Here is a 16,912-nt window from a genome sequence, read left to right on the forward strand (position 1 = left end):
AAAAAAAAAAAAAGGGAGAGAAACAAAAAAAAATTGTAGGAAATTCGCATTAAAATTACGACCTAAATTACACACGAAAAGGAAGAAAAATTGATTGTTTCATTTTTGTTTAAAATTCGAACGATATATGCGGCTGTACTAAATGGATTATTATTTTTCTTTTTTTTTCTTTCTTTCTTTCTTTCTTTTTTTCCTTTTTTTTTTTTTCCTCTCGATTATTAATTATTTATTGACTTGGACGTACAATGTTTATCGTTTGGTTAATATAAAACGTTTTAATGTGCATTTGTTTAACGAGCCATTAGGAACAAATTGTTCTTCTAATAATGAGCCGACGAAAAGCTGTAAATCATATTTTCGACATAAAAGAGCGGCGATCGTTGTTGAACGGCCGTAACTCGAGTGGATTGCGTGCGAAAGCAGTCTCGACGAAGGGTCAAACGAAAATATGCTTTCGCCGATGGGAAAGCCAATAGTTCTCATCGCGAAGAAACTCATTGGGAGAACTTTCGGATTTAACGCGTTTCGATTATGTAAAAGTTATTCTTTCGCCGTCCGGTTTTCACTTTTCTGATCATCAAAAATACTAGGTAAGTACTCACACACATACTTACATACTTATTTATTTACTTACTTTCCCTTTCCGTATTTGATTTAAAGTGAAATTTGAACGGACGATGAAAAAGGAAAGAAATTTTTCTTCCTTTTTTCTTTTGTTCTTCTTTGCAAAATTAATTTCTTACAAAAATTCCCTTGTCGCGGGAAAATTTGCTTGAATTGTTGTGGACGATTTAAAAAAAGAAAAAAAATATTTCCCATTGGTCGAGCTAAATTTTCTCTCTTTCTCTCTCTCTCTCTCTCTCTCTCTCTCTATCTTTTGGGTTAGGAGGGTGTAGTGGTGGGAGAAAAGGGTGGTGATGGTGGTGATGGGAGAGGGGGTGTCCAAGGAAGAAAATGCGAAAGAAATTTTAATATTTCCTTTTTCTCCTCTTTTCGTGAGGGCTGTATGCCTCGAGAATCTGCTTTACGAGAGACATAAATCAAGAGTGTTGCTCGTGAGTGTGAGTGGGCGGAACCATGCGGTACCTCAACCGTACACCATAAATTTGATACATGTTCATTGTGGTGGCTGGTTCGGTGAATAGTCGGTATACTTCTCGCGCGATCGGTGGCCCACAAAACTTTTCGCTGACCAATAAAATATCACGTTTTCCTTGCCGTTCGATTTCATGAAATTCGTTCGTTCGAATAATCGCCGGAATTTTTTTTATCGAAAATGGCCAACATACTCTAATAAAGTAAAGAGGAAAAAAGAGAGAGAGAGAGAGAGAAAGAGAAGATTTATATATATATATATATATATATATATATATATATATATAAAGCTTTTTAAAGATTAATTGATAAGTGAAATAAAAAAAAGAAGGTAATTAAAAAGTATTTTGTAGTTGGCCCAAAGAAGATGAACATCCTCCGACGAGATTGCTGGCATACGAAAAATCTCTGTTCCCGTATTTTTTAAAAGAACCACTTCTCGGATCAGCATCGTGTACGAAAAGTAATTGCGAGATTCGAGATACCAACGTTGGGTGGTTGTGGTTGGCCACGCAATTTCGTTCTACACCTGGTTTCGTTACTGACAACCTTGCACGTATGTACATATGTACGTATGTATGTACGTTACCAATGCGTTCCTTTTGATAATCAGTCCAAGCTGAAAATATCAAACTTTGATAATACGAAATTAGAATAACGAAATTAAATTTATTAATCCAAAAGGTTACGTTTAAATATTAACGCGTATGAATCGATTGTCTCCCCTCCCCCTCCCCTCAAAAAAAAAAAAAAGAAAAAGAAGCAGAAAAGAAAAAAGAAGAACAATCGTGAGAAATGTTTTATCGCTATTATTTCGATTTATTAAGATACCTAAACCGCATATCATCATCGATTTCTATACCATGCTATTTCAAAGGAACGATTTCATACATTACATTACATAGGTACATCTTGTGTAATTTATACGATCACCGCAAAATCTCGTCCCGTGGTTTAACGATTCGACTTAATGATTCGATTTCGATCCGAAGATGATCAGAGAGAAAGAGAGAGAGAGAGAGAGAGAGAGAGAGAGAGAGAGAGAGAGAGAGAGAATTGATTGAGTCAGAAAGAACATCGGGTTCCCCTCGCGTGCGGGCAATCGCTACTTTATTAGAAACGATTCGATATCGGTGGATGATAATCCGTGTAACAGGTCAGAAGAAGCAAGAACCAAAGAGCAACAATAACGAGAATAAGAAGACGAAAAATAAGAAGAAAAAAAAAGAAGAAGAAGAAGAAGAAGAAGATAGCAAGTAAAAGGTTCGTGATTTGTATGTGAGTTTCCGCATATAAACGAGCGGACATGAGAAATTGTTTCATCGTTCATTGTTTATGTAGCCAATTATTGTGCCATTCGTTCGCCGAGGGTGGCGTATCACTTACAACAAATCAATTTGAAGCACACACCTTATCCTACGGCCATTCCCATCTCCTTAAACATCGTGTCCCGCTGAGCGGACAATGTTTTGTCTCGCCCAGCTTAAAGACGACCCGTCGAGTCCCTGAACGGTACGCCAGTGTATTTATACCTTATTTTCCTACCTTCGAGATATTCGAACCCCCTTTAAGAAGTTCGTGACCCTACCGGAGTTCTTCTTTGTTCGTGCCACGCGACAACCCGATAAACTCAAGTTTGTAATCCAGACACGAAAAGAAAACGAAAGAGAGAGAGAGAGAGAGAGAGAGAGAGAGAGAGAGAGATTCATACGAATGCCATGGAAAAAATTACGATCTTATTTCTTTTATTTTACTATGACGACATATAAAAAAGAAAAAAAAAAAAAGGAAGAAACTCTACCGATCAGAATTAATATCTTTGTTTAACTATTAATATCCTTACAATTGGATTTTACGATCGATTTGTTGATAATATTTCTTGATTCTTTGTTAAAGTGCGTACGAATAAAGTGAAATTTATATGATTGAAATTTATACAAAGTAAAAGTAATAATTTATTTATTTTAGTATAAGAACGAGAAGTTGCTGATTTAAAATGTTGACTTTTCTCTCTTTCTCTCTCTCTCTCTCTCTCTCTCTAATAAAATTTAAATTAGATCCCACTAAATAATGTTTGGGATTGATCAATCGAGTTCATCGATTTATTATTACACGCGAGCCTGATAATAATTGAAAAATTCTATAATTGAAAAATTCTATATGATTGAAAAATTCTATATGAAAAATTCTATATTCTATATGAAGGTTCAATAAAATTTTTTATAAAAGAGATCTCGATAGTTTTCTAATCGTATCCGAAATTATAGATAGGTAAATTTTTTTTCTCTTTTTTTGCTTACGCATATCATCATCACGTTTCCCTCCGTACTGTTTGTCCCGTTAAAGCCCGTATTTAAAGTGGCGTCTCCCTCTTTCACGAAGATAAGACTTAATGGACTTAATGATCGTGCGTGTGCAGGACACGTCGTGACTTAACTTCTTTACGAGGACTTACTTCGTCGTTCTACCAAGATTTTCGTTTTTCCCATTCACCACGCTGCGGTTTTACCTATCGTAAACTTTAACATCGATTTAAATGTTAACTACGTGACGCGTTAATTTCAAAAGGCGTTTCCTAACAATCTCTCTTACCAACAAATCATTTTCTATCATTTTAATGTGATTAGATAACGAAAAACGAAAAAAAGAAAAAAAAATAGATTGTCTTCTTCTTTCTCTTTTCTTTTTTTTTTTTTAAATATTCTCATTAACAGTAATAATAGTAATAATAATAATAATAATGATTATTATTATTATTTATTATTATTGTTGTTTTTGTTGTTGTTGTTATTTGTTTTTGTTTAAAACATTTAGAAATATTGTTAATATAATTCGTTTTTAACATGAAATTTGCAATGAATTGATCTCACTCTTACGTTATATTAATATCAGATTGAAAATATACCTCGTTCCCCCATAAAATTCGCCAATCTGAGAATCGTGCTGTGAGCTTTGGCAAATCGATCACGAGGTCCTATCACTTAGAAAGAAACGATGCTCTTCCTCGTCGTATACTCGACTCGTGGGGTTCGTACAACTAATTAGCATGCTAATTAACCGGCACCGAAGATTTTAAAGACTCGTGGAGAAGGGAACTTCTATAGGGTGATATTCTTTCTCCGTCTCTTTCAAACTAACTTTCTCTTCGCCGTCATAATCTCGAGTTAATGATAATCCTGTAGCAAGATAAAAATGGTTTTTAACTATTATCGAACGTCGAATATTATTTTCGAGAGAGAGAAAGAATGAAAATTGACGATCGATGAAAGGGGGAAAAAAAAAAAAAAAGAAAAATAGAGAAGAGAAAAAGAAACCGAAACTTCAAATCGAATTACCGTTAAGAGTTAAAACCATTATAAAGGCAATTAATTTATTTTCTTTTGGAATTACATCAAAGACGGGCGAGGTGAGAGGCATGGGGGGGGGGCAGTGTGGAGAGGAGGCCCCGGGAAATGATGAGCACACTCGATTGTCATACTTTGACCATAAACGTTCACGGTGCTACTTCCACTTTCATAATGTCACGGCAAGAACGTTAGTTCTGAAACAACGTAATAATTTCCAACTGTTAAAGTTTCTCCCTTCTATTCTCCCCCTCCTATCCCCCTTACCCTACTCTGTCCTCTTCCTCCTCCTCCTTCACCTTCTCTTTCTCCTCTCGCCTCTCTATCGACGAAGCCATTAATTGGTACATTAATACCGGATTTCTGAATGCCGGAATGTCTCCACGGAATTAAGTGTTAAACGTTTGCAACTTTCTAAACGCTAATGGCCGAACCACCGACGACATTACTTTTTCGTTGAGTTAAATGACTTAATTAGCAGAACGAATAATTATTTGTCGAAGATGCCAATAGACACGTATATTTTTTCCCTTTATCCTTTAACGAGGATAATGAGAATGATTACCGTTATTAGGGATTAGATTTATTGCAGAGTAGAAAGCTATAATACTATTATGTGACTTATTGAGAGAGATATGTTAGACCGTACGAACATTTAAAACTATTCGGACTATTTCGAAATGAAAAGGTTTATCAATGTAATATGAACCTTAGAAGAATCATTGTTATTATTAAATTAATATTTTATATATGATTAAAAAAAAAAGAAAAAAGAAAAAAGAAAAGGTGATATGATTCGTTGATACGCAGGTGTAAGATGTACGAATCGGTTCTTTCATGGGAATATTTTTTGTTTCTTTTTTTCTGTCTTTATTTTTTTTTCTTTCTTTTTTTTTTTTTTTTAAGTAAGGCTAAGGAAACATTGCACAATAGCTCTCCGTTACTTTAGCGAACATTATTCATGAAGAATATCAATTTAGAATTTAAACTTTCACGAATTCACGTATGCCAATTTTCAAGCGTCGAAAACTCTTGCTTCCCTTTTTTTTGCCCAGCGGAAAAAAGTGGAACAAAAAGGATTTAATTCGAGAGTTTAAAAGCATCGACGATTTTCCCGTTCCCACGCCTTCTTGGTTGGTACCAACATGACCTCGGCACGCGAACACTAAGTTTCTCGAAAAGTTTGAGAACAATCAGGTTCGATGGTCGATGATGAACATTAGTTATTTTTCGATCGATTTTTTCATAAATGTTAATTGAACTTAAATTAAATCGATTGCTATCATCAATCATATCATCAAATCATTTATAAAAAGATATTAAATATCATTTTTAACGACTCAACGGAAATTCGATTTATTTGAATTCATCAAAAAAAAAAAAAACAAAAAAAAAATCCGTCTTCGTAAATTCGTTAAGGAGAAGGGAAAAAAAAATATTATGTACGTCAAAGTATAACATGATCGCGAACTTAAAGTTAATTAAAAGTGTTTCGAAATTGTTGAAATTTTTAATTAAATGGACCAATGTAAAAAAAAAAAAGTATATTATAATAAAAAAAAATAAAAAGTATAAGTAGTAGATAATAATGGTAAATGAAATACAAGTTGGAAAAAAGGTACGAACAATATTCAACTTTTTGTTAGCTCGGTAAGTCTATTAAGGATGCAGAAGGAGCGTTAAGTAGACTCAAAGAAGATGGCTTATGGAGATTCTTCGTATTAATAACCACCATCTCTAGTCCTTCTGCCTAAGACAAGCCGCAAAGTCAAGATCACAGAGGTTAAGGCGTGTTCAACAAGCTGCTCATGGCTACCACTTAAAGGGCCGCCCCCAGTCGTATGCATACGGAAGTGCAACATAACTTATTCTTCGTACATACATACATGCATATATACATACATACATGTATATATATATATGCATAGAACATACGTACGTATGTATGTACGTAAGTATGTAGCTCAAATTGCAATTACTCTTTAAAATCATTAACTTATCAATATTTTCTTGTTGATTTTAACAATATGACAATAATTAATGACCGATCGATTAGTCGCGAATTATTTTAATATTAAACCTTTTTTTTATCATCCAAACGTGTAATATCTGATTTTCTTTTTTTTTTCTTTTTTTTTTTTCTTTTTTCTTTACCAATGTAAAAAGAAAAAAAGAAAAGCTTGATATAGTTTAACGCGATTTTACGAATAACATGCAAAGGGGTGTATATAAAGGTAATGTCTATAAATCATCATCTCTCTGTTCTTCCTTTAACCGTAGCGCTCTTAACATTAAAAGTTACAATGCACGATCTGTAAGATTTATTCACGAGGTCAGAAGTGATATATCGCCGTGAGAGTTCTACCATTGTTTGCGAGTAAGTTCATAACCATGAAGACCGTGCCACCGCTTCGACTAACAGCTTCCTCGCTATCAATAATATGATCACTTTTGTGATTATAATTAACAGGTATTATACATACGGAATTTTTAATGACAATGATTACGTAGACTTACCGTTCGGAGTTTGTCTGCATAGCCTGGCGAACATCCTTTTGATTTGTCGAGGAACGTTCACCTGTAAAAAAAAAATTAAAAAGAAAAGAAAGAAAAGAAAGAAGAAAAGAAATACAAAGAAAGAAAGAGAGAGAGAGAGAGAGAGAGAGAGAGAAAAAAAAATAGAGACAGAGTGTGAAAGGAAAAACGAAAAAAAAGAAAAAGATAATAATTAACGCAAAAGAATGTGATACTTTTCCTTTTCTTTTTTGTTTTCCTTTTTTTGTTCTTTATTTTTGTTTTGTATTTTTTTTTTTCCTTTCTTTTTTTGTTCTTTACTTTTCTTTCAACCTCGTATAATTGAAAATAAGATAAGATATGTGATAGTACGAGTAACCAATAATAATAAGTAATAAAGAATAAGGAGACGTAGATGATAATCAATCAAAATATAGCGTTTTGTCGGCTTATAATTATAAACGAACGTGTGTGTACGTTAATTAGTAACGCTAATTACGTTGAACAACGACATGTGAATACTATCGCAATACAATTCTGAGTCCGGCCATGTGACCATTTGGTTTATCCTATTTGTCCCTGCATAAATAGAAAGATTTAAGGATCGATAAGAAAGGGATACCATATGCAAATCCTTAGTTCAAAGTTTATAGCATCTAATTAACCATATTAACGGTTTCGAACTTAATAAAACCGGTTCTCGTATTTTTAATTGACTTCATTTAAAGACTCCATAAATTCATCAGATTTCGTGACTACTTTAGTTGGTATACACGAATGAATCTCTTCATTCTCTCTGTTTCTCTCTCTCTCTCTCTCTCTCTCTCTCTTTCTCTCTATATTTTTTTCCTCTTGCAATCTTTCTTAATCAGTGCTAATTACAATATATCTTTCACGTATCGTGCGAAAGTAACCGAAACGTGACAAGCATATCGGTATATTGATTTTTTTTACGATTAAAGCAAAACAAATATATACATACATATGTGTTTATAAATATATAAATTAAAAAAAAGAAGAAGAAAAAAATGAAAGAGGAAAGAAAAAGAATCCATTTGGATAGACCGAGAAGAAGAAAAAAAAAAAAAAAGAAAAATAGAAAATAATTTATCCCAGGAAGATCGTCGAATTAAAATTATCCGACGATGATCACGTGAAGATAAGAGAAAGGAAAAAAGTCTCACGTGATAGCTCGATAAAATAACGTTTTATAATTTTTAGTGATCGCTAATTGCATGCAGAAGATGAGAACGAAATAAGTAGGCAATACCGGAATGGTAAGTATATGTAACTTGTTCGATCGATTCTCGTGAAGAGAAGGTGATGGATAGGAGAAGTGATGGATAAGATGACTGGGTTGAGGTGGGTGGAAGATGATAGGGGTAGAGGCAGGGGGCAAGTAGTTCAAAAGGAGAAAAAAAAAGATAATTCCCCCCACCCACTTCCCGCCCTTCTCCTCCAGTCCAACTCCTTCATGATTGTTAACCGAACGACGTCAAGAGACGGTAATATGGACTTGGTGATGGACGATCGAGGAGCCGGAAGTGGGGCTAGAAAAAAAAGCTGGCATTTAGAGACACGTTCAGACTCATCCCGTGAATGCCTACACGTCGAAAGAGTTGGGCTCGAAAGCATGTTAGGGCAACAACACGTTCCTCGGCTGTTTGACATAACCAGTTCGGAGCTGCGGGCAAGGACGACCCCTCCTCTCTTTTCTTCTCTCCTTCTCTTTCTCTCTCTTTCTCTCTCTCTCTCTCTCTCTCTCTCTCTCTTTCTTTCTTTCTTTCTCTCTTTTACTTCTCATATTCTCCTACTCACCTTCGATCTTTCTCTTTCTCCGGGCACAAACGGTCGACCCTGACCATCGCAATATATCATTGGTACTGTACAGTTGCCATTAAGAAATTGACTTTATTCTCGTGTCAATGTCAAATGCTTCATGGGTATCATGAATTTGATAAAAAGAATTATTCGTGAAATTCAACCTCGATGAATATTATTTGGAATTTCTTTTTCCTTTTTTTTTCTTTTTCTTTTTCTTTTTTTTTTTTTTGATATTAAGAGATAAACAAAGTAAGAGAAATTCTTTTTTTTTTTCTTTTATCAGAATTAACTCGTTACGCAAGTCGAGCTATAATTGTTGGTTGATCGATACCTGAAGAATATGTTAATAAGATGATATTCTTAACGATTTAACGAGCACAAGTTTAATGAAATTATTTGTTAAATCTGAACTCTCTCTCTCTCTCTCTCTCTCTCTCTCTCTCTCTCTCTCTCTCTCTCTCTCTCTCTCTCGGATATTATTTCGAATTTTTTCGAAAGAAAGATAGGAAATGAAAGTCGCATAGAAATTTTTTTTAATTGAAATTAACTCGTTATATAAGCCATGTCAACTGTATATATATATATATATATATATATATAGTTGACATTGGCACGTGAAAGAAAATGTTAATAAGCTAATTTTCTTAACGATTTTGAATAAAAGTTGTAGATAATGATAATAAATCGAATAATTTAGTTAATGACGACCGATAATCCTAGTTGATATAATCATTGATAACGATAATGTCGACAGGACATAGTTGTTAGCGCGGCAGTATCCGTATATGTATATATATTATCTCTTTGATCAACCGTTAGGTTTACCACCAAAAGATACTTATCGAGTGATATAACTTTTACATCTTATCGGTGGTTGTTACAAGTTATTTTATACTATGATCGTATGCATTTTAGGATATTCTAATTAGAATTTTAACTTTTGTTATCGATTGAATTTCATTGAAAATATTATTTCTATTTAAGTTGTAATTGTACGATAGCTATGTCAGATTATAATAAGGGATAATCGAATGATTGAGAGATTAAATAGAGGAGAAAAAGAAAAAGAAGAAGAAGAAGAAGAAGAAAGAAAAGGGATAATAAAATATTTGAAAATAATTTTGAATGTGATGCACGACGGGATACGATGAATCTACGTTTGAAGAGCATGAACTGCATAATGTTTATGCATGAGATAATAAATTATGAATTTTTCTAAATCGTACTGGCTAGTGAAAATTGATATAGAAAATGAAGAAGAAGATGATGATGAAGAAGAAGAAGAAGAAGAAGAAAAGAAACTTTGACCTTTGGGTAACGACACGGTGATATATAATTAACGAGGTCAAAAGGTTTCCTTCGCAGGATTCGAATAACACTCAAATGAAATCGTGCATCGTGCCGATCATCATGTCCTTTACACAGTGCTATGTCATAGCGTGTCGAGATATCTCGAATCATCAGATTACACCTATCCATGGTGTCTCTCTCTCTCTCTCTCTCTCTCTCTCTCTCTCTCTCTCTCTCTCTCTCTCTCTCTCTCTCTCTCTCTCACACACACATACCTACACATAGATTTACTCTGACGTACGACTAATTGCACAAATAATTGCATCGATATCACATTGACACGATAAATATTTCTATCTCCTGTCGTACATTAATAGCTTGATTATGTTAAATATTAACATAATATTTCGTTCTTCTTTTTCTTTTTTTCTTTATTTATTTTTCCTCTTCTTCTTCTTCTTTTTATTATTATTATTATTACTATTATTATTATTATTATTATTATTATTACTATTATTGGAAATTAAATTAATGAGCTCGCTATATTGACAGGATGACCGACTCGTGATTCACTTATGTTTCAAGTTTTTTTATTCGTTCTTATTGAATCGTCACGTTCAAGTTATGTATAAATTTGTGCAAAAAATAAACTTGATACGCCGTAGGTGTTCCGAGTAGATCGATGATCTCTAGTAGATATATATATATAACGAATAACAAGAAGAAAATGAAAGGAGAAAGGAAAAAAGAAAGAGTGAAAGATCGAAGAGAAATATGATGTTCCGAAGATTGAAAAAAAAAATAAAAAAAAAAAAAAAACAAACAGGAAAAAGAAAAAAAAATTGAATCGAGTACTCGGTAAAAATTATATCGAAAGTTAGCAGTAAACTACTTCGATTACTAATTTTTCAATCATAAATGCATGAATGTTAGTGAATCTACGATGTGTCCATGTTGTCCTCGGCTTGACGTTGATGAATCAAGACGCGTAAGAGAGGGAATATTTATTGCAAAAACAGATCGAAGATGAATCAATCTGAAGAGCTATTAAAGGAGTAGAGAAAGAGGGTGGAGGGAGAAGAAAAATAAGAGAGAGAGAGAGAGATAGAGAGAGGCATTAAATTTCATTACATGCACCTTGTTTTGCAGGAATATGATTCCGAAGACCTACCATCGAGAAGATTGTTGGTTCTCCGTCATCCTGACAATTTCATATTTTACTTGTTGAATATAAATTTTTATTACATTAATAGTAATCATTTCCGTCATCTAACATCGGTATTCAATCGAATCGAATCGAATCATTCGCGAATTCCAATACTAACAAATTATTGATTATATCACATCAGTTAATGATCGACGATTATTTGTGATAAGATTAAAAAGTGATAATTATATATTATATCAATTGATAGATGTGCGCATGCGCGTCCGTAACTATTTTATCGATATATCTTTATTTTTTTCTTTTTTTTTTTCTTACCGTGAATTTATTAAGAGAATAAAAAAAGTCGAACGCAACGAATATCATACACGTACAAAGACAGAGAACGATAATAAATTTACTCGTTGCTTGTTATTAAACGTTGACAACTATCGTATTATGTTTAATGCATATATAACGTATAAAATCATTTTGTATGAATAATCGTATTAAATGTTATAAAAAATAAAAGAAGAATAAAAAAATAAATAAATAAATAAATAAATAAATAAATAAATTCTCTTCTCGGAACGTATTCATTATCTCGCACGTGCTCGCGCGATAGTCTATCGAAGAGATCAAAGAAAAAAAAAGACAGAGAGAGAGAGAGAAAACAAGCAAAAGAAAAGAAAAGAAAAGAAAAGGAAAGAAAGAAAGAAAGAAAGAAAGAAAGAAAGAAAGAAAAAAAACTGTCCTATAAAAATTTCTTAAGAAATAATATAATTGATAAATAATTGTACATCCGCCGGTATTGTTGATAGAAAAATAATAGAATATTAAAGAACATTAAGAAGAAAAATAAAGAACATTATATGGAATCATTTTTTTTTGTTTACTTCTCTCTCTCTCTCTCTCTCTCTCTCTCTCTCTCTCTCTCTCTCTTTCTCTCGTACAATTACTTAACAGTAGTATTTAAACTTTACAAAGTAAAATACTACTTTCCATTTCTATCCTTCCCCCATGATTCCTGCACAGTGTAGGTGCTTTATATATCACAGTGTACCGTGACAAGGAACAAGGAATTGCACGACGACGACGACGACGACGACGACGACGACGACGAAGAAAAGAAGAAAAAGTAGAAAAAGAAAAGAAGTAGAAGTAGAAGAAGAAGAAGAAGAAGAAGAAGAAAAAGAAGAAGAAGACGAAGACGAAGATGAAGAAAAAAAAGACGAAGAAATAGAAGAAGAAGAAGAAGAAGACGAAGACGAAGATGAAGAAAAAAAGACGAAGAAAAAGATGAAGAAGTAAAAAAACAAGAAGAAGACGAAGAAGTAGAAGAAGAAGGAGGAGAAGGAGGAGGAGGATGAGGATAACGTGACCACCCTCCGTGTACGAATGGTAAACGGATACGAGCATCTGGACACCGGATACTGTGGTTCGTTACCCTCGCATCTTCCACACCGGAAACCATTCTTCGCACTGAAGGTAAACGCCCTCTGAGCTTTCCACCGACGATCCGCTTGGCAGATCGTTAACGATCGTATGTATATATGTACGTCGAAGTTATCTTTCTAGATTATCTCGATACCTCGTCGGGTTCCTTTTACGAGAAGACGAGATCGACTTCGTTCCGCTTAAACTTTGTAATAACCTTTCTCTCTCTCTCTCTCCCTCTCTCTCTCTCTCTCTCTCTCTCTCTCTCTCTCTCTCTCTCTCTTTCTCTTTCTGTCTTTTCTCTTTCTTTCTATCTCTCTCTTTCTCTCTTTCTTTCTCTGAGGCATAGAATGAGTCAGCCAAAATTTATATACCTCAAATATCCATCCATGATTTTGTATATAATGAAAATTCTTCAAAGTTAATTTGCATTTAACGAAAATATGATAAAAATGTATCAACTATATGTCAATCCATAGAAAATATCTAATAAAGTAAAGAAAAAGATAATCGAGAATATATATTGTTAATTGATTCAGACTATATTCGATTAATTTATATTATATCAAATTGGACAGGGCAACACCAATAAAACTCATAAATCTATTATGATGCTCTAACAAAAGATGCATTACTTCAAGTGATCTTTAACAATCTTCAGTGATCTTTAACAAATTGACTTTGTTGTCAATTATAATGATATTCATATATGTATTATACATTTCTTACGTATAAGATCCATCGTATAAAAGTTATCAACTTTTTCTCATTATCATTGGTTCGATTATGGAATTTCTTCTCTGGTATAGTAGAAGTAAAAAAAAAAAGAAAAAAAAAAAAAAAAAAAAAGAAAAGAAGGAAAGAAGAAGAAGAAGAAAAGCAGGGGAGAAAAAATTAAAAAAAAAAAAAGGAAATAAAAAAGAATTAGGTGGCTAACTCGTTGCTTCGAGTGGATCAAGTGTCGGATACGAAAACTTGATAGGAAAGGTACGTTAACTCTGGTGAGCTTGTTAGCTGGGTGACCGTTTTCAATCTTGGCGATGTCAGCGGGTGTCGAAGTGAGGCGCGAAGATGCGTCTTTGAAAAGAATCCTCTCTCTTTCTCTCTCTCTTTCTCTCTTTCTCTCTCTCTCTCTCTCTCTTTCTCTCTCTCTTTCTCGAGAACGAGTGACGACTTCCCGTGTGAACCTGCGGGACTCGCTCGTCCAGTCTCTCTTTGATTGTACCAACCGCCTTCTTCTTCTTCGTCTTCGTCTTCGTCTTCTTCCTCCTCTTCCTCCTCCTCCTCCTCCTCCTCGTCTTTCTCCTTCTCTTTTCTTTTTCTTATTTTGTATAGATCGATCAATGATAAGAGTTTGATCAGCATAAATGAACGGAACTCTTTCATGTGATTGTCACAAAAGTATTTTGAATTCAATTAGGATAGCATTATTTTCATCATTTGTATTAATTAGGAACCAAATGTATGCTCTCTCTCTCTTTCTTCCTCTCTCCTTCTCTCTCTCTCTCTCTCTCTCTCTCTCTCTCTCTCTCTTTCCTATTTATTATATTGTAAATATACATATATATATACTATAATATTTAGTTAAATAATTTTTAATAATACAAATTTATTTAATATAAAATTGACATTTACTTCGGTAAAATAAATAAAACAAAATAATTATTAAGACTCGTTAACGTTCCATTTGACGATGTTATGGGGAATCGATTGAGAGGAGAAGTCGATAACGTTATCCACTATGTCTCTCGGTCAATATACTATGCTCCTTCTCTTTTACAAGTGAATACAGAATGTTAAAGTAAAAAATCGATAGGCACACGCGAGAATCTTAAAGCTCTTTAAGAAGCAACGAACGTCGAGCCAAGCTTGAATGCAACTGATTGCATTCAAGTGGGTCCTTCCTTTGACTATGCCAGCACATGTCTAATAACTTGACGACCTCCCTTCTACTACTACTACTATTATTACTACTACTACTACTACTACTACTACTACTACTACTACTACTACTATTTGCTTAGAATTGAATCGATACTAAACATCAAGTACCAGCCATACTTTAAACGTCCCTCTTGATTATATTGGACATCATTTTTTTCTTTCTTCCTTCCTTCTTTTTCTCTTTCCTCCCCTTTTTTTCATTCTTTCTTTCTTTCCTTTTCCTTTTTTCTTTTCTTTCTTTTTTATTTCTTTCTTTCTTTCTCTTTTTTTTTTTTTTTGTTTCAAATACGTCGACAAGATTACAACATTATCTAGATCGTTGTAAAAGTATATTATAAATTGATTCATGCCATTTGCCTTTAATTTCCTTTTCTTTTTTCTTTTTTCTTTTTTGTTTCTTTTACTTGTTGAATTATTTCCAACGAGTAAGTTCGTTGAAACCGTTATTTCGATTATTATCTCTATCGTACTAGATCGAAAAGTGTATAATACAATTGAACTTTTTTCTAAGGATCGTTTACGTTTCAATCGTTAGATTTGTCGTATTGCAATTATAATATATCTATAATATTTTTGAATTTCTCAGTGATCTCATAATTGTTACAAACTTAATGGCAAATCAATCGTAATCTTATTCACCGTTAGCTTACGATGCTCCGTGCTCTACGAAGCGTGAACCGTGTAATTAGGACATTTCTTCTCCTTCCCTTTTCCGCCATGCTCTCTCTCTCTCTCTCTCTCTCTCTCTCTCTCTCTCTCTCTCTCTCTCTCTCTCTCTCTCTCTCTCTCTCTCTCTCTGACTTTATTCCAGATCGTTGGTCCATGATCTAGGAATGATCAAAGCTCAGGCTATAAAACTAAAGTAGCTGGTAAAGTTTATCGATGGTGAACGGTATCGTCGTTATATTATACGAGTTGCATGTTGAAATTATTGCTCGAGGCTAGGTAATTAGATGATCTCCTCTATCTCTCTTTCTCTCTTCTCTCTCTTCTCTCTCTTCTCTCTCTCTCTCTCTCTCTTTTTCTCTCTCTCTTTCTTTCTAACTATATCTGATACTAATGTCAATCTAACGTTTTATCATTAATTGGATACTTGTATGTGTGTAGAGGTTAGCTAAAAGTAAAAATATTTCATTTTTTGCAATTGCATAAATTGCTTTCGCGAAATGTGTGAATACATGTGTGTGTGTGTATATATATATATATATATACATATAAATATATAAAATATTAAAATGAGACAAATGAGGAAATGGAAAAGATGCAAATATTAAAGAAATTCTTGAATAAATTTGATTTAGATCAGCCGAGGTACACGTGTGCTGTGTAAGTATGCCAACGATGGCCTTGATTTTTCACGGCGTTAATTCGTCGATGATTATAGAGGTTGGACCACTTTGATGTAGCCCACTTTGCGTAGGTAAATATGCATAAAAATGCATCTGGCGTACGAGAAGCAATAATCTCTTCTCTCCTTGATGATTATGTTTTAACATTGATCACGAGAGAAAACAACAATACAAGCAATACAATCAATTATAATGAATTATTATTGAAAATATTTTTTATGAAAAATTTTCTCACCTTCGAATACCTTGAACAAAAATTTACCCTTAAGACGTCATATTAGTTGATGATTTTATAATGGAAAAGAAAGTTCGACGAAGAAAGGGAGAAGAAAAAAAAATACACAAATATATATATATATAAAAAAAAAAAAAAAAAAAAAAGAAATCCGAAAATATGTTCTCTTTGAAAACGCCGATTGGCCAGTTCGACCCAATCAATCCTGGCCAGGTTCATCGTCCAACAAAGAACCGGATTCACGCGTCGAAGAAAAAGGACGGTCCACCCTCTCCTTGGTTCGTTTACATACACGAATCGGGACTCTCGAAATTGCCGCAAAAATTCTACCTTGTTCCTGCCAGTTATCTCTGATCGCTAATTTGTTATACATATAAGAAAAATAAAATAAAAAAAAAAAAAAGAAAAAAAAAAGAAAAAATAAGAAGAAAGAAAGAAAGAAAGAAAGAAAGAAAGAAAGAAAAAAGAATAAAATAAAATAATGAAAAAAAAGAAGAAGAAAAATAAATAAATAAATAAATAAACAAAAACCAAATCGAAACAAAATTTTCTTTCGGTCGAGGGGAAGGACGATTTTTTTTCTAAATTTCTTCCTTCCCTTTTTTCATTAGAAACTCGAGCTAACAAAGTCGACGAATTTCAACGCTAGATATCACGAATCCAGTATGACATTAGAAGAGACCATAGTCCTTCCTTCGGATTTACAAGAACGAAGATAGAAAGAAAAAAAGAAAGA

General features: G+C 33.4%; 1 protein-coding gene across 7 annotated transcripts in view; it reads right to left on the reverse strand.

Annotated features, from left to right (window-relative positions):
- The window catches only part of LOC124429347 (RNA polymerase II degradation factor 1-like), a 46,899-nt gene that overhangs the window by 21,663 nt on the left and 8,324 nt on the right, over nt 1-16,912 (reverse strand). For 3 of the 7 annotated variants that reach the window (XM_046974509.1, XM_046974511.1, XM_046974510.1), the window contains one exon: nt 6,957-7,017. In XM_046974509.1, coding sequence (XP_046830465.1) covers nt 6,957-6,990 — 34 coding nt within the window. In that variant the 5' untranslated portion in view covers nt 6,991-7,017. Of the gene's footprint in view, nt 1-6,956; nt 7,018-8,771; nt 9,164-12,658; nt 12,913-16,176; nt 16,194-16,912 lie in introns of those variants that run through there. The other 4 variants (XM_046974512.1, XM_046974507.1, XM_046974505.1 and 1 more) reach the window with 4 other exon arrangements.

The sequence above is a fragment of the Vespa crabro genome, chromosome 15, assembly GCF_910589235.1.
Source record: "Vespa crabro chromosome 15, iyVesCrab1.2, whole genome shotgun sequence".
Lineage (NCBI taxonomy): Eukaryota > Metazoa > Arthropoda > Insecta > Hymenoptera > Vespidae > Vespa > Vespa crabro.